At 43.1% G+C, this 17,459-nt stretch overlaps 1 protein-coding gene across 6 annotated transcripts in view; it reads left to right on the forward strand.

The window, feature by feature from the left end:
- kif13a (kinesin family member 13A) overlaps positions 1-17,459 on the forward strand; it is a 343,290-nt gene that overhangs the window by 294,013 nt on the left and 31,818 nt on the right. For all 6 annotated transcript variants that reach the window (XM_069908320.1, XM_069908319.1, XM_069908326.1 and 3 more), the window contains 3 exons: positions 6,809-6,985; positions 10,162-10,254; positions 13,858-14,010. In XM_069908320.1, coding sequence (XP_069764421.1) covers positions 6,809-6,985; positions 10,162-10,254; positions 13,858-14,010 — 423 coding nt within the window. The remainder of the gene's footprint in view (positions 1-6,808; positions 6,986-10,161; positions 10,255-13,857; positions 14,011-17,459) is intronic.

Raw genomic sequence — 17,459 nt, forward strand, 5'->3', positions numbered from 1 at the left:
TACAAAATAATAAATCTCCAGGTGAAGATGAGTTTCCAGTTGAATTTTACAAAGAGTTTTTTATACAAGAACAGACACCTAAGGTGAGTTTGTTTAATTCAAAAGAAAGATGGTAATGAGATTTGGCCATGATAATAAATCAATAAGACTAGCAAAATTTGTGTAAAGAAGTTATGACAAATACTATTAATGTACAATATAGATTACTTCATTAATATTTTTTACATCAATTGTATATTACTCATCAGAAATTGAGTAGATGGAGTTTGGATTTATTGGATCAATGTTTTAGATGTCGAACAGAAATTGGAACTTTTCTTCATTCTACTCAAAAGTTACCCCTTTTTAGGTTTCTATTAGTAAATATTTACAATGGATAATGGGAGTGAACTTTCCTTTAAATCCTGAATTACTTTTGTGAGGAAATTTTGAAAGTGTTACTCCTAAATTATTGTTGTCAGATTCTCAATTAAAGTTTGTTCAGTTGGTTTTAGTAATGGGAATAAAATATATTGCTGTAACATGAAATTCTGATGTTTCATTAACAATAGATAGATGGCATACTGAAATTCAAAGTTGTATTCCATTAGAAAAAATTATGTATAATTTAAGGGATAAATATTCTTTATTTTTGCAAATTTGGGGTCCGTATGCTAAAATAATGAAATTTAAACTATGATTTTATTAATTTTTTTGATCAGTAAAGTTTTCCCTAAAAGAATAACAATTTTATGATGTATTTCAGGTCTCTGAGTGTCAACAGATGCAATCCAAATTAATTACTTGTAATCAGCTTATAATTAAATATCATATATTTTAGTTTTGGGATTAGATTAGTTTAGGAGACGGGTGGGTTATTAGGGGGTTAGTTTTTTTTAGTTTTTAGTATTTTAGATTTTAGTTTTCATATATGGAGTTTCAGCAGATATTTGTTAACACTTTATTATGTTCCTATGATATAATATTCTTAATTCTTGACATTATATATGTTGAATAAATAAAATATTTAAAAAATAGATTTATGCCCCATTTGAATGGATAGTATAATGAGTTGGAATATTGGTAACTCCCGAGCAAAGTGGAGTTTCCAGATGAAAATGGAAATTACAAGGGATATCCAACAGCTGTGGCAGGGCCTTAATGACCTAATCTGCTACAAACCCAAATCCGGTGCATTAGGAGACAACAAAGCTTCACTCCTTGATGAACTCTATGCCTTCTATGCCTGATTCAATCACAAAAACAAGAAAGAACCACCACTCTGCACCCCCATGTCCCCTGATGATCCTCTCTTGTCTGTATCCAAGGATGACTTGAGGGCTGCCTTCAGGAGAGTGAATTTGAGGAAAGCATCCAGTCCAGACGGAGTACCCAGCTGAGTATTAAAACTCTGTGCTGACCAATTTACCAACGTATTCTCAAATATCTTAAACATTTCACTCCAGCATGGCATAATACCTACCTGTTTCAAACAGGTGTCAATCATACTGGTGCCCAAGAGGTGTGTGATAACCTACCTAAATGACTATTGACCAGTGGCACTCACATCCACAGTGATTAAGTGTTTTGAAAGGCTGGTATTGAAGCATATCAATTCCTGTCTGAGTGACAACATGGATCCATTCCAATTTCCCTATCATAGCAACGTGTCTACAGCAGATGCCATCTCACTGGCTCTTCACAAAGCCCTGGAACATCTGGACAGCAAAGATGCACACATCAGGATGCTCCTTATTGATGGCAGTTTGGCATTCAACACTATTATCCCCTCAAAACTGATCAGCAAACTCCAAGACATGGGACTCAACACCCCACGGTGTAATTGGATCCTGGATTTCCTCACCTCCAGTCCACAATCGGTAAGAGTCGCTAAGAACATTTCCACCATCTCCAACAGTTCCGGAGCACCACGGGGATGTGCTCCTAGCCCCCTGCTTTACACCTATGATTGTGTAGTTTGGTATGACAACAATAACCCATGGTAGTGGGTAGTATAAAAAGAGGTGATGAGTCAGCATGAAAGAGGGAGATTGTAACTTGGCTGAAGGTGCACCAACTACAATCTCGCACTCAATGTCACCAAACCCAAGGAGTTGATTGTTGACTTCAGGAAGGGAAAACCAGAGATGTGTATGATCCAGTGATCATTGGGGGGTCAAAGTGGAGAGGGTGAGCAAATTTAAGTTCTCAGGAGTCACTATCTCGGATGATCTTTCCTGGAGCGGACACACTAATGGCATTGTGAAGAAATCACATCAGCACTTCTACTTCCTCGGGAGTTTGCGGAGGTTTAGCATGACATCGGAAACCCTGGCAAATTTCGACAGATATGTTGTGGAAAGTATGTTGACCACCTGTATCATGGACTGGTATGGGGACACCAATGCCCCTGAGTGTGTAAAGCCCTGAGATGTCACAGGCAAAACCCTCCCCACCATCAAGAACATCTACAGGAAATGCTGCCATCGGAGAGCATCAGAAATCATCAAGGACCCAGTATATCCTCTATTCTCACTGCTACCGTCAGGAAAGAGGTACAGGTGCCTCAAGACTCTCACCACCAGGTTCAGGAACAACTGCTACTCCTCAACCATTAGGCTCCTCAACAACAAACTCAAGCAGAGACTCATTTAGGAACCCTTACTTTTGTATTTTAATGTTTGTTTTTCTCCTCTCTGTATTACAATCAATTGTTTTTTTACGTGTACATTGTGTACAGCTTTTTTTTGAATCGGTGGGTTGGAATATATTCATCCATCCGTAGACTTGAATGAATATGCAACAGATGTCACCGACTTGATCAAAACCTGCAAAGGAGAAAAGGACAAGAGTTCTTTCAACTCTCTTTATATACTTTGCCAAGTTGTTCTATTAAAGCTGTTAATTTTGGGTTACCTCCAAGCTGCCAAATAATTTTGTGCCCACATACACATACTGTGTGTTCCCCAAACAGAAGCCCTGGATGAATCAGAGAATTTGTACCATTAGTAAATGGTAATTATGCCCAGCCCACAGGGAAATCAGAATCAGAATTCATTATCATGCACAAATCATGAAATTCCGTGTTTTGCGGCAGCATCAGAGAGCAAACGTTCATATTATAACCATCTTAAGACATCACTATAAAAATTAAAATAATGGTGCACGAAAAGTACGGCAGTGTCTTTGGTTCATTGATCATTCAGGAATCTGATGGCAGTGGGGAAGAAGCTGGTCTTGTCCTACTGAGTGCTCTTTCAGCTCCTGTACCTTTTCCCTGATGGTAGCAAAGTGAAGAGGGCATAGCCTGGGTGGTGGGGGTCTTTGAGGATGGAGGCGTTTTTTTAGATGTCCTCGTGTAGATATTCTCAATGGAGTGAAATCTGGTGTCTGTGATGTCGCAGGCCGAGTTAACAACCCTCTGGAGTTTATTCTTGTCCTGAGAGTTGGCACCTCCACACCAGGCAGTGATGCAACCACCCACTATGCTCTCCATGGTACACCTGTAGAAGTTTATGAGAGTCTTCGGTGACATACCAAATCTCCTCAGGCACCTAACAAAGTAAAGCTGCTGACGAGCCTTCTTTGTGATTGCATCAACGTGGAGGCACCAGGGCAGATCCTCTGAGATGTTGACACCAATGAATTTCAAGTTCTTGACCCTCTCCACTACTGAACCCTCGATGAGGAATGGGTTGTGCTCCCCTGACTTCCTCCTGAAATCCACAATCATCTCCTTGGTTTTGCTGATGTTAAGCACAAGGTTGTGGTCGTTACACCACTCAACGAGCTGATCTATCTCCCTCCTGTACACTTCCTCATTGCCGTTGGTGATTCTGCCAACAACAGTGGTGTCGTCAGCAAACATTGGAATTGTGCCTGGCCACACAGTCATGGGTGTATAACGAGTAGAACAGTGAGCTGAGCACACATCCTTGGGGTGTGACTGTGTTGATAATCAGTGAGGAGGAGATGTTGTTTCCATAATTTACTGACTGGGGGCGGGGGGAGTGGGGGTATAGAGGCCTAGAGTTTGTAGCTTCTTGACCAGCACTGAGGGAATAATAATATTGAAGGCCGAGCTGTAGTCGATAAGACCAGCCATATGTATGAGTTGCTGTTTTCAAGGTGATCCAGAGCTGAGTGGAGAGCCAGCGATGTTGCATCTGCTGTGGAGCGATTGTGACGATAGGCGAATTTCAGTGAGTCCAGATCTTTGCTTAGGGTCATGTTAATACTGGCCATGACCAGGCTCTCAAAGCATTTCATCACAGTAGAAGTTAGTGCTACTGGGTGGTAGTTATTGAGGCAGCCCACGCTACTCTTCTTGGGTACTGGGATGATTGATCCCCTTTTGAAGTAGGTGGGAAACTCTGACTGCCGCAATGAGAGGTTGAAAATGTCCGTGAACACTCTGGCTGGTTGGTTGGCACAGATTTTCAGCACCAGGTACAACAAAATGGCCTGACACCTTGCGAGGGTTTACCCTCTTGAATGATGTTCTGATGTTGCCCTCAGAAACAGATCACAGGATCCTCTGCCTTTTCAAGAATTCCAGTAGGCACTTTTTGGTTCTTCTCAAAGTGAGCATAGAAGGTGTTCAGCTCATTGGGTAGTGAAGAATCACAGTCATCTTTTGTGTTCACCCTCATTTTGTAGACTGTAATGGCTGCACTCCCTGGGTAGCCTGTGTGTATCGGTCTCTGTCTCTAGTTTACTCCGAAACTGCCACTTTGCTTCAGATATGGCCTTCTGCAGGTCAAACCTGGACTTCTTGTAATGATCCTGATCCCCTGCCTTAAAAGCCCTTGTTCTCGCCCTCAGTAGGTTACAAATTCTCTGATTCATCCAGGGCTTCTGTTTGGGGAACACACAGTACGTGTATGTGGGCACACACTAGTTCATGCAGGTTTTGATCAAGTCGGTGACATCTGTTGCATATTCATTCAAGTCTACGGATGGATGAATATATTCCAAACCACCGATTCAAAGCTCCTTCCTTGACCATACTTTAGCCATCTTCATCACAAATGCTCTGGTCTTCAGTCTCTGGTTGTACACCAGGAGTAGAAATATAGCCAGGTGATCAGGCTTGCCGACGTGTGGTCGTGGTATGGCTCGGTATGTGTTCTTCATGGTGGTTTAGCAGTGTCGAGTGTGTTAGTTCCCTTGGTCTTGCATGTGACGTGCTGGTGGTAGTTTGTCAGAGACTTCTTCGGGTTGGCCTGATTGAAGTCTTCCACAATGATCGGGATGGCATCTGGATGTGGTGTCTCATGCCTTTTTATCCCAGTGCTCAGTCCCTCCAGTGCCATCCTGACATTAGTCTGAGGCGGAATGGGCACTGCGACCAGGATGATGGCAGTGAACTCCCTCGGCAGGTAGAATGCATGACACTTGATTGCCAGATGTTCCAGGTTGGGGGAATAGTACTGGGACATGGCCATCACGTCTATGCACCATGATGAATTTATGATGACACCAACACCGCCTCCCCTGGTTTTTCCAGATGCCGATGTTCGATCAGCACGACGGAGGGTATTACCCTTGAGCTGTAGCACCTTGACTGGAATGTCTGCGTTTAGCTATGTTTCTGTAAAGCACATTATGCAGCATTCCCTGATGTCTCTCTGATGTTGAAGTCTATATTGAAGTTCATCATTTGTTCTCCAGGGACTGATGTTGGCCAGGAGGATGGTAGGGAGCGGAAGCCTCAGGTCCCAGCGTCTCAGCTTGATCCCTCTGCGTCCATGTGGTCAGGTCTTCTTTACCTGGCCTGTGGGTCCGCTGCTGGTGTTTAAATGGTCCATGTGCTGTCCCTTTAAATCCTCTGCGATGTTTAAATGTCCTGGGTGTCTGCCACGAAGTTTAAATGGCCCATCGCTGTCTGTTTAAAACTCCTGAGGAGTTGTTGTTGTACTTGTGTGAGCTGTTTAAAGGTCCCACGGCCCATTGGAGACTGCTGATTCTGCCGGTTCCAAGGCCTGCCAGCGATCTTCTGGCACCCAAGTTGTCAAGTAAGTTTGATACTGTGTTTTTTATTTTTTGTTTGATTTTTAGAAGTTCTGAGCAGGAATATTTGATTATTCCTCTCAGAGCTCCTTGCCAAGAGTCGCTGCTGTAAGGCGCCATTTTGAGTATCAGGGTTGTATGTGATGTCCTGTATATACTCTGACAATAAATCTGAAATCTGCTGATGTCTCTGTGCATATGCTACTGAAGCTGATCTAGTTGATCTCTTAAAATTGATAGAAAGCGATGGAACTCGGGTCAAAAATTCAATCGAAGTATCATGCTACTGAACACTTGGCTGGTGAAAATTATTTATCATGTCCATTCATGTCAGTGGGTTACAGTGGCCTGTTTGTAGCTATGTACCCTCGCACCAGAGGGCTCCATTCCCTGTGAAGCAGTGAAATTTTGGTTTCTTCCGTACTTCCCTACAACATAAAAAATATAAAAAATATTTATTTTACGCGAGGAGAAAAGAAAACAAATCTTTTACTTTAATGTTCTGTGGCCCGCAGGGGCAGGGGACGTACGACCCCCATTGACAATGGCTGTGTTACCGGACTTTTATTGCAGCTCTCAGTGTATTTCAGGGCTTGCATCATTGACACAGCTGATGCACATCATTCAGTCTATGTCCCTATAGGGAAAAATTAATAAATATATTTAATAACACTTTTTTTTGATCAAAGAATAGAAGACAACAGTAAATCTCTTTCTTTGCTTCTCCACAAAATGCATGCATTTTATTAAACTGCAGAGATATTGGAAGCTTTCATAACATGTTAAAAGCTGATAAATGTTCCCTTCTGGCCTCTAGGTCTCTGCCGTTGCTTCCTGGGATTCATCAGTCCACGATTCAATATATTTGAACAAAGTGACCAGCCAGAATGAACGCATTTATTTGATTGTAAAGGTGACAGTACAACTCAGCCACCCAGCTGCTGTGGAGTTGGTGTTGCGTAAACGTATAGCCATCAATGTTTACAATAAGCAGGTAGGAAATTACTGCTGCAAATGTCCAGAAATCTGATGGTTTGCAGGGAAGCAAATGATGACTATGCAGTATCACCTCCAAAAATCTCCCTCACTCCAATGAACTTAAAGTTTGTTTAAACAGCATTTTTCCAGACCATGATACACAGATAATACATTTCTCACACAGCAAACAATAATCATTTCTGTGTGTAAAAAAAATTAGGTAAAATAAATCTGTATTAAAATTTTGGAATAACTTTATAATTTTATAAAATAACTTTATAATTATAAGACACCCAATATTACAGGATACAATTCATCAATCTCACAGCCTGTAGGAAATTGCTATTTCCCAGCCTAACAGTCCTGAATTTGATGCTCCTGTACCTCCTTCCTGATGTTAATGGGTCAAGGATCCTGTGTGATAATTGGTAGAGATCCTCTATAATTCTTTGAATCCTATTTAAGCAACACTCCCTGTGAAAATTATAAATAAAGGGAGACCCCTGTGATCTTGACCATTTTGATGGCCCTCTCTATTGACTTCATGCCGATGATTTGCAGCTACCATCCCACACAATGATGCAGTTGGACAGAACACTCTCAATTGTTCTCCTGTAAACTGTTGTCAAGATGGGGGCTGGTAGCCTTGCCCTTCTCAACGTCAACAGGAAATCTAGTTAGTACCCCATCGTCTTGGCTTGCAGGGACATAAAGGCATCCACTGCTTCATATGAAATAGTAAGCTAGCTTCCTTTTATTAACTACTAATATATTTATAAGAGACACCTATGATATTTTGCCTTGTTAAAAAGCAGCGAGCAATAATGTGCTCTATGGAAAAGCATGTCTTGACATCTGCCTATCTTATCTGATGAACAGGTGCCACATTTAAGGTTGCATCCATGCCATAACTGGTTTGATTTGAAATTAGCACTGCAGGTCAAATGCAAGTGCATTCAGAATCTAGAACCTGTGCAGGCTAGTTGAAAGGGGAGAGGAGATTTATTCTTGCTTGGTTCACTTTTCAAGGTTCTTTTATTGCCGTGTACTAAAACAGAAAATGTAATACAGTAAAATCCCTGTTATCCGGAATTCAAGCAACCAGCAAAAGAAATTGTGTAAAATAAATAGGTAAAAAATACAAAAGTTTAAAGTTGGCGCCCCCTAGTGGTCAGTTCTCAAGCAACCAACAGATTCACTAATCCGGCATCTACCAATCCCCATAGATCCTGGATACTTGGGGGGGGGGTTTCTGTATTACATTAATTTTATTATGGTCTTCTGTAAGGCAGACAAAGAGTTGCCAATCATATTGCCCTGGTGCCCCTTACAGCAAGAGAAAGCGAAGCAAAAGAGAATCACTGAGGGTCCATAGATTCACCTCCAGCATTCCCGCAGCCGCGCAGACCCCTATTCTATCCATTGTCAACCTGAGCTCCCGAACCAAACCTCCAATGAGATCAGGAAGCCTTCAGTGCCTAAACGCCAGCAACATGCCATGGCCCCATGGCCACTTGGTACTGAACCTCAGATAAACTCAGGACTTGTGCATTGCTGATTGGCCCATGCTGGTTACCATTTATGCATAGGTAGGGTAGGGGCAGATCTTATCCCTGGTCTCTTGTGGTACCAATGTTGGGTAGGAGTTTCAGGGGGCTGGTTGTAGGAAAGGCTAAAAGTCCAAAACACATGTAGGTGATGGCCTCATGGTAATGGTCCTTCTGTCTTCCTCTCAATTATAATTTACAAGGAAGGGAGGAATTGTTTAAGATGCTATGGTGCAGCCTTAGTTAATATTGGTACACAATGTAGCCTCAGAACCACTGGTGTATTGAAACCAGTGATGTAGGCAGTAAAGTGCTGTATCTGGATGATGTGTACAGCTGAATATTGCATTATACTCTTGATTTGTGCTTGTAGTTGATGGGACTTTAGCTATGTACCCCCGCACCAGAGGGCTCCATTCCCTGTGAAGCAGTGAAATTTTGGTTTCTTCTGTACTTCTCTCTTCCCTAGATTACCCAGCCAACTCTTTAAAGAGTCAGTACGTAGATTACCCAGCCAACTCTTTTTTCATTGCTCTGGTAGTTTGCTGGTCCATTTTTCATTTTTTAAATCCAGTCTGTATTTTTCCACCTGAAGGTCAGAGTTTATGATGGTACTTTCAAAATATTCAAAAATAAAGCTCTGGGTGTGCATCGGATCCACTCAAAGATAAAACTATGATTTTCACACTGCCTTTAAATTTCACTAACAGAAAATTATGTTTATTATTTTTGAATATTTTAGTTAAATTTATATACCAAACCTGGAATAACAAAAAACAAAAAATTGAATACAATGCAAAAATAATAATCTTTGATATATTATGGCTATAATCCCCATCTACCCCCCCCCCACCCTTCCATGAAAAGTAAAGAAAATAAATCACCCCAAAGAAAGAAATGAAGAGAAAAGAAACAAAAAGAATAGAAAGAAAAAGAAAGAAAGAAAGAAACTGAGATTGTCAGAAGTTTGTCCCACAAATTTCACATTTTCAACGTTTACTTGATCTCGAGGGGACACTAGCATGGGTGTCTTGGGTGAGATGGGACACAATTACAGATTTTATCTGCATTTTGTAGATATGGCTGCCTTATTTGTAAGAACATGTCATACTTATTTCTTAGGTTATAGGTATTCCTCTCTAGGGGAACACAACTATGCATCAATGGGCCATACCTAATGGGAATCAGACCCAAATAACCACAGTTCATTTCCTGGCCACTGCCAATGCGATCTTAGCAAATATTGTCTGATGTTGGGACAGTCTCATTTTCGGTCTTATAGCTGCAATATTCTCCAATAAGAATAGTTCTGGGTACTATGGAAAGTGGATTCCTGTAATTTGCTCTAAAAGTTTCCCCAGATCTTTCCAAAAGGGTCTTACCTTGGAACATGCCCAAGTGAATGTAGAAAAGTTCCTATCTCCTCACAGAACCTAAAGGATTGATCCCAAATATCTGATTTAAATTTATTTAGCTTTTGCTGTGTGAGATATAGATGATGCAAAATGTTATATTGCATCAATCTATACCTTACTTTATTGTATTTGTTATACAGTCCTGACATAGATTGGACCAATACTTACATTTAAGTCTGATTAATTATTTAATTCTTAATTCAAAAATACTTCTCGAATTATTTTTACAGAGTTTTACACAGAGTCTGAAGCGAAGAATGTCGTACAAATACATTCTGCATTTGTGTGGTGTTACCTATGAAATAGTTTCCAACATACCCAAGGTAAATGCATGTCGGAAGTCAACTCCTGCAGAAAGCTGGTTACTTCAGCAGAATAATGCACAAGCTGTTGAGGAGAAGCATTGGATTTTCGAAATTGAAGATGTAAAATGGTTTAAAATATTAAGCTTTTGTTTGCTGAAGTTCTGAATTCAAAATTAAAGGGGAACACTTCATCCACTGTTAAAATTTGTAAGAAGTTTAGGTTGACTTAGACATAAGCCCCTTTCACACTGACAGCCCTTCTAGTAAGTGGTAAACTTAACGGGCATGCTACACCTGGAGAGCATCATGATTTACTGGAACCTGGCATTTTAAGGGTGGTCCCGCCTACACCGTCGACATCATGAGTGACGTATTACGTACAGCACTCTGACAGACCCGCCAACTGCACAATTATATTTCACAGTGTGGCCAGCCGCGCTCTGACAGACCCGGCGACCGCACTCTGACAGCAAGGACCTGCGCTACCATAAGGTGAACTAGGCAGCTGCCTAGGGAGCTGACCTCAGAGGGGCACTGTCAGGCGGCCAGAGTCCAGTTTTAGGCCGGACAGTCCGGCTTTTGATGTTTCTGCATTGGACACAAATGTAGCAGTTCAGTGTTGTTAGAGCCAGGTGACTCCCTCCCTTTCCATGCCCTTTACCCCCACTATAGTTTCACTGCAAGAGATTGACCCTGGTTTGAAATTGCCTCCCAGACTGGGACACGTGTGCTCTGTTCCTCAGCCCAGGCATCTGTTTTGGGTCTGAATTCCAACATGCAGGCTTTCGAGTGCACTAATTTGAAAACTTGGAATGTTTTCAAAACCATGGCACTCTTCACTTACACTGAGCTGTTGGACAAGTTCAACTCGAGTGTGGCTACACGTTAGCGGAGTATCCTGACCAACATGCAGCGATCAGGATAATCGAGGTGCTCTCCGGTGAGTGAGGGGCTTGAGGAGGGCAACGGGCTAGCGGCTCCCCAAGGGAGGGGGCAGGAGGTGCTAATGCCCTCGCTCACCCCTGGCCACATTGGCTCGGTGCTGGGTCGCTGGAATGCAGCACATCCTTCCCTCTCTACCCCCTCCCCATTTCCAGTCTCTGCTTTCCCCCCCCCCCCCTCCCCGCCCCAGTCCCCATTTCCCCCTCCCTCCTGGACTCCAATCCTGACTACGCATTCACAGTGTGTCCCGACCAACACACGGCGATCAGGGTGATTGAGGCGCTGACTGCACTGTGAAATATTACAGTTCAGTTGGTTGGGCTGTCAGAGCAGGCTGGCAGAAGTGTCAGAGCGCAGCCAGCCATGCTGTGAAATTTAACTGCCAGACTGACACAAGCATGCAGGCATTGATGTCACTAATGGTATCCAGTCTGTCAAGTAGACCATTTACACCACCACAGGGTGATTAACGAGTTAACTCAGCCGGGCTCTGACACTGGCCCCCACCAAGAGTCCGAGCCCAGTGATTTTTACTTGCCCTGCCCATTTGGGACCTTTCACACCACCAGATTACCCTCTACGGACCCGCTAAATTGGCCGGTTCAACCCATATTTATTTGCCGGTGTGAAAGGGTCTACAATTTACAAAGCATTGTTTGATCTTTAGCAAGGTCAGCACCATATTCACATCAGAATTTATAGTCATGAACATATAACAAAATTTGTTGTTTTGTGATAGCATTACAGTTCAAATATTGCTATAAAATAATGCTATGAAATTACATATGAAAGTAAATAAAGTAGTGCAAAAATAAGAGAAAGTGAAATAGTGTCTGAGGTTCATTATGCATTCAAAAATCTGATGGCAGAGGTGGAAAAGGTGTCTGTGCTGCTGGTTGTTTGACTTCAGGCTCACTACCTTCTTCCTGATGAAGAGGCCATGGCCTGGGTGATGAAGATCTTTGAGGTTAGAGGCTGCTTTCTTAAGACACTGGGTCTTGTAGATGTCTTCAATGGAGTGGAGACTGATGCCCGTGATGGCGCTGGCCAAGTTAACAACTCTATCAATTTTTTTTCTTGTCCTGTGCATTGGCACCTCCATACCAGTCAGTAATGCAACCAGTCAGAATGCTCTCCATGGTACACCTACAAAAATTTTCAAGGGTCTTTGGTGACAAACCAAATCTTCTCAAATTCCTCATGAGGTATAACCACAGGTGAGCCTTCTTCATGATTGCATCAACATGGAGCCCCAGGTTAGATTCTCAGAGATGTTGACACCCTTTCCACTTCTGACCCTTGATGAGGACTGGTTTGTGCTCTCCTGACTTCCTCTTCCTGGTCCACAATTAGCTCCATGGGTTTACTAATGTTGAGTGCCATGTGGTTGTTGTGGCAACATTCAACTAGGTGATCCATCTCCCTCCTTTATGCTTCCTCTTTGCTGCCTGTGATTCTGCCAAATGACTGTGGTGTCATTGGCAAATTTGTAGAATTGTGCCTCGCCATACTGTCATGGGCATATAGTGAGTAGAGCCATGGGCTAAACACTCATCCTTGGGGTGTGCTGTGTTGACTGTCAGTGAGAAGGAGACGTTGTTTCTGATTCAAACTGACTTGCAGCCAGGATTTCATCAGTCAAGCAATAGTATTTCAGATCAGATACTATTTATTGTCATTTAATAAAACAAAAATGTATTATTACATGAAAATGCCTTTAGTCTGACATAAGGCAGACGAAGATTCGTCATTAAGATTTAATATTGCCCAACACCCCTTACAGACAGAAAAAGCAAAGCAAAAGAGAGACCTCTCAATCACTGTGTCCAGGGATTCGCCTCCTATGCTCCCGCAGCCTCTGCAGCCACACAAGACTCCATTTCAGTTCAACCCAACCCCAGATCCAAACTGTCACGACAAGGAAGAATTCAGCACCCAGGTCCCTTTGTAACCCTTCTTGCCCTCAGCACCCTCTTGAAATTGGTTCAGAATCCTGGTTCCCATGTGCCAGACTCCAGAAGCCCACAACCTGGCGTGAGTCCTTTGACCTCAAGTGGGGAGCCACAGCCTGCGTGAGTTCTTCGCTCACAAATCACTAACGGCTTTCCGCCTGTGTGTGTCCTTCAGCTGCAGAGGCCCTCGCTGGTCCACCACCTTGGTCACAGTCCTTCAGGTCTTCTCTGTTTCTCCTTAATGGGGGTGTTCTCCCCATTACTGGTGCCCTGCATCAGTCCGCTGATTCCCCGGATAATGCAACCCTTTGTGGGCATTGTCGAACACAAACACTGCCTTCTTGGGGCCTAGACCCTGCGGTTGTAGGATTTTAAATAAAACACTGTCTGCTCCTTTAACAGGCTGTTTAAAGCCTGTATGGAGCCGTCAGCAGCAGGACTGGATGCTAGGACTCTGCGGGGAAACGCTGTATCTCTGCTCCCCCCTTTCCCTGGGTCCACACCAGATGCAGAGCTGCCATTACAGCAGCACCGCTATTGTTTTTTATTGGTTTATTTAGTTACACGATGCTCAATTTACAACTTTTCTATTCATATAATTACATTTAAAATTCTCCCTTATTATTGTGGAGGTGCAACAGAAAAAAAATTAGAATGTTGCATAATTCAGCACTGCTCTGCTTTTTGGATTTTCATGACACCAACAAATTGGCCTTTCTCGTTGCAGGCCTCAGAAGAGACAGAAGATCGGGAAACTCTGGCACTAATGGCAGCCAGGAGTGAAAATGATGGTTCAGGCGACGGAGAAACCTACATTGAGAAGTACACAAGAGGAGTGTTGGAGGTGGAGAATATCCTGAGCTTGGAACGACTTCGGCAGGTCAGTGTCTATCCTGAAGGCATTGACAAACCTCTGCTCTGAGAGGCAGAAGGAAAAAAATGTCTTGGCGTTCTCCAAACAGTTCTGGTTTTAATAATCTGTACACTTCAGATTCCAGCTATTCTCGAACAAAGAGACGGCTACAAATGAGCTAAACTTTCACAAAGCTGAGTAATTATTCCATGCAGAAAAATTTTGGTCAGTCCAGTGTCTACAGTTTGAAATGTAAAATTGTTGATGTGGTGTTCACATCTTGTATTTATGTCTATTTCCTGTCTTGAAAGATACAATGATCCAATATGAACAATTGAGCTATTTGTTAGTGTGGCCCTTGTGAACCATTTTCTTTATCATCCTACAAAATAGATGTCACTTTGGAAAGACAATGTTAGTGATTATTTTTTGTTTGTCTTCCTGGAGACTGAAAATAATGTAGAGCAGCCATTCTCAACCTTTTTTTTTGGCTGTGGCGCTCCCTTAGGACTCTGCTCAAAGTTTATGGTACCCTCTTCCCTGTAAAGCAGTCAGGTTTATTTGGTTCCTTTTGTACTTCTGTCCTACCAACTATATAAACAACACCTTATGATTTCAGTCCGTGGCTCCCCCTTCCATATGCTGTGGCCCTCATGGGATCCATATAGTGTCCCGTTTCCCCCCCCCCCCTCCATGAGAAAGGCTGATCTGGAGGGAGGTTGGGAGAAAGGGAGAGTGAAAACACTACAGATTTATGACCCTGTGTGTAAACATAACCAGTGACTTTTCCTGGTCCACACACATTGATGGAATGGAAGCCTCTTCTTCCCTAGAAGTCTGAGGAAATTTGGCAAGTCACCAGCATCCCTTAACAGCTTCTGCAATGGTCTTGGTGAAAATGACTTCAAGTGTCACAGTCCCAATAATTTAGCACTCCAGACTCCTGTGTGGCTAGCCACATGTCTTTTAACAATGTTCTTGAATATCATGGCATTCTGCATGCCAAAATTTGGACTATAAGAAGAATTGACTAAAAAAAAGCTGTGTACATTCAAAACTAGTGAATAATTGAAGTTCAAATTCAAATTTATTATCACATATCTCAAGATGCAGTGATAGTTTTGTGTGCAGACCAGAGGTATCACGTACAAAGTAAGGCGCAGATCAAATATGCAGAGTTACAGAGAAAGATGGGTTGGTACAGAGCAAAGGCAAAATATTGTTAATACCTCGAGGTTCAGTCAGGAGCCTGATATCAGCTGAAAATAAACTTCTTGGATCAGGTGTGTGAACTCGTGTTCATGGATCTTCTTCCTGACAGGAGGGGAAGGTGAAGAGAGTGTGGCCGGGGAAGGATGAGCCTCTTGGCTGCTCCTCCAACATAGTGGGAGTCGTAGGTGGAGTCGAGAGAGGTGGTGGGTGGTGGTATGCGTAAAGACCTGAGCCGTGTTCGCAGGCCTCTGCTGCAATTCCTTTTGGTCTTGGGTGGAGTAGTTCCCTGATGGTTAAACTGCAGAAGCTGTTAAGGGATGCTGGTGACTTGCCAAATTTCCTCAGACTTCTAGGGAAGAAGAGGCTTCCATTCCATCAATGTGTGTGGACCAGGAAAAGTCACTAGATATGTTTACACACAGGGTCATAAATCTGTAGACTCTCCCTGCCTCAGTACACTGATGAGAGCAGGGAGTGAGCTCTTTGTCATTTATTAATGTTCACATGATGCATATGCTAACCTGAATTTTCCCCAGCAAAGACCCCCTTCTCCAGCCTTCAACCTTATTCCTCCTCCTGGACACCTTGTTCCAGCCTTCCGTCTGCTCTGGATCTTTTCATTTCCAACTGCTGTTGAGACATCAAAAATCTCACTCACCACTCACATCACTTAATCTAATCTCACCCCCTTGTAATGTACTGCCCTCCACTCTCTCCGCACCAATCCCAACCTCACCATCAAAGCCGCAGACAAGGATGGTGTTGCTCTGGTCTGCCGCATTGACCTCTATTTATCCGAAGCCAGGCGATAACTCTCAGACCCCCCTCCTCTTATTTACCCCTCAACAGGATCTCACCAAACAACTTGAAGCCATCATCTTGCACACAATCTCTGACCTAATCACTTCCAGTCATCTCGCTCCCACAGCATCTAATCTAATTGTTTTCCAACCCCACACTGCCGGTTCTGTCTCACAGCCAAGACCCACAAGCCCATTTGTTCAGGAGGACCCATTGTTTCTGTGTGCTCCTGCCCCAACAATCTGGTATTATCTTATCTCAAATCCGTTTTGTCCCTTCAGTCTAATTCCAGTGCACCTACATCTGTGATATCTCACATGCCCTCCATCACTTCCAACAACTTCCAGTTCCCTGAACTGGACTGCCTCATTTCCTCCATGGACATCCAATCTCTTTACACCTCCATCCCCTATATCGAAGGTCTCAAAGCCCTTCATTTCTTTCTCAACAACTGACCCAACCAATCCCCCTCCACAATCACCTTCCTCTGCCTGGCAGAACTTGTTCTCACCCTCAATAACTTCTTATTTGGCTCACCCCACTTTTTCCAAACCAAAGGAGTAGCCATGTGTACCTGTATGGGCCCCAGCTATTCCTGCCTATTTGTTGGCTTGGTGGAACAATCCATGTTACAAACCTACACAGGCAAACCTCCTTAACTCTTTCTCCACATTAGTGCTGTCTCCTGCACCCATGATGGGCTCATCAACTTCATCCAGTTTACTGCTAACTTTTGCCCTGACCTCAAATTTACTTGTTCCACTCTGAAGATTCTTCCTTTTCTTGATCTAAGTGCTTTCACTCCTTGCATCCCACTAAATTGGCCTTTCAGTGTCCCAGGGTTTGGCTTTTCACACTTGACCACTCCTAACTGGGACACTGAACATTTTCACGCAAGGAGCCATCCCCGGGGTTAGGACTGTTCTACCTTCTACCGGTGACATCATGACACATCGAGCGATGGTAGACCTGCCCTAAATCTTGATCAATGTACTATGATCTTATATTTGAACAAAATTAATCACACCTAATTATAACATAATTAAGCTTTATGTATAGCACAGTATGAGCCCTTCAGCTCGTTGTTGTGGTGCTGACCTATTTAAACCTTTATAAGGGACCATGGGAAAGTGCTAGCAATAAGGAGCAATAGCGGACAATTTTTAAACACCGTGGGAAAGTTAGTAGCGCTATTGCGCACAATATAGAAATACCATGGGGAAAAAGTGATGGTGGACCTGCCCTCCCACAATTCCATGTGGCAGAGAAAGGGCTGATGCCTGGCTGCATGCACGGAGCCCTCATGGAGGGGTTTTTCTGCTGCATGGCATTCTGGGAAGTCAGGTCCACCATCGCTTTTTCCCTCATGGCCTTTATAAATTGTGTGCTATAACGCTACCAACTTTCCCACACTGTTTAAAAATTATTCGCTATTGCTATTTATTCCCCCTCTCTCTCCTGCT

Source organism: Narcine bancroftii, chromosome 1, assembly GCF_036971445.1.
Source record: "Narcine bancroftii isolate sNarBan1 chromosome 1, sNarBan1.hap1, whole genome shotgun sequence".
In the NCBI taxonomy this organism is placed as follows: domain Eukaryota; kingdom Metazoa; phylum Chordata; class Chondrichthyes; order Torpediniformes; family Narcinidae; genus Narcine; species Narcine bancroftii.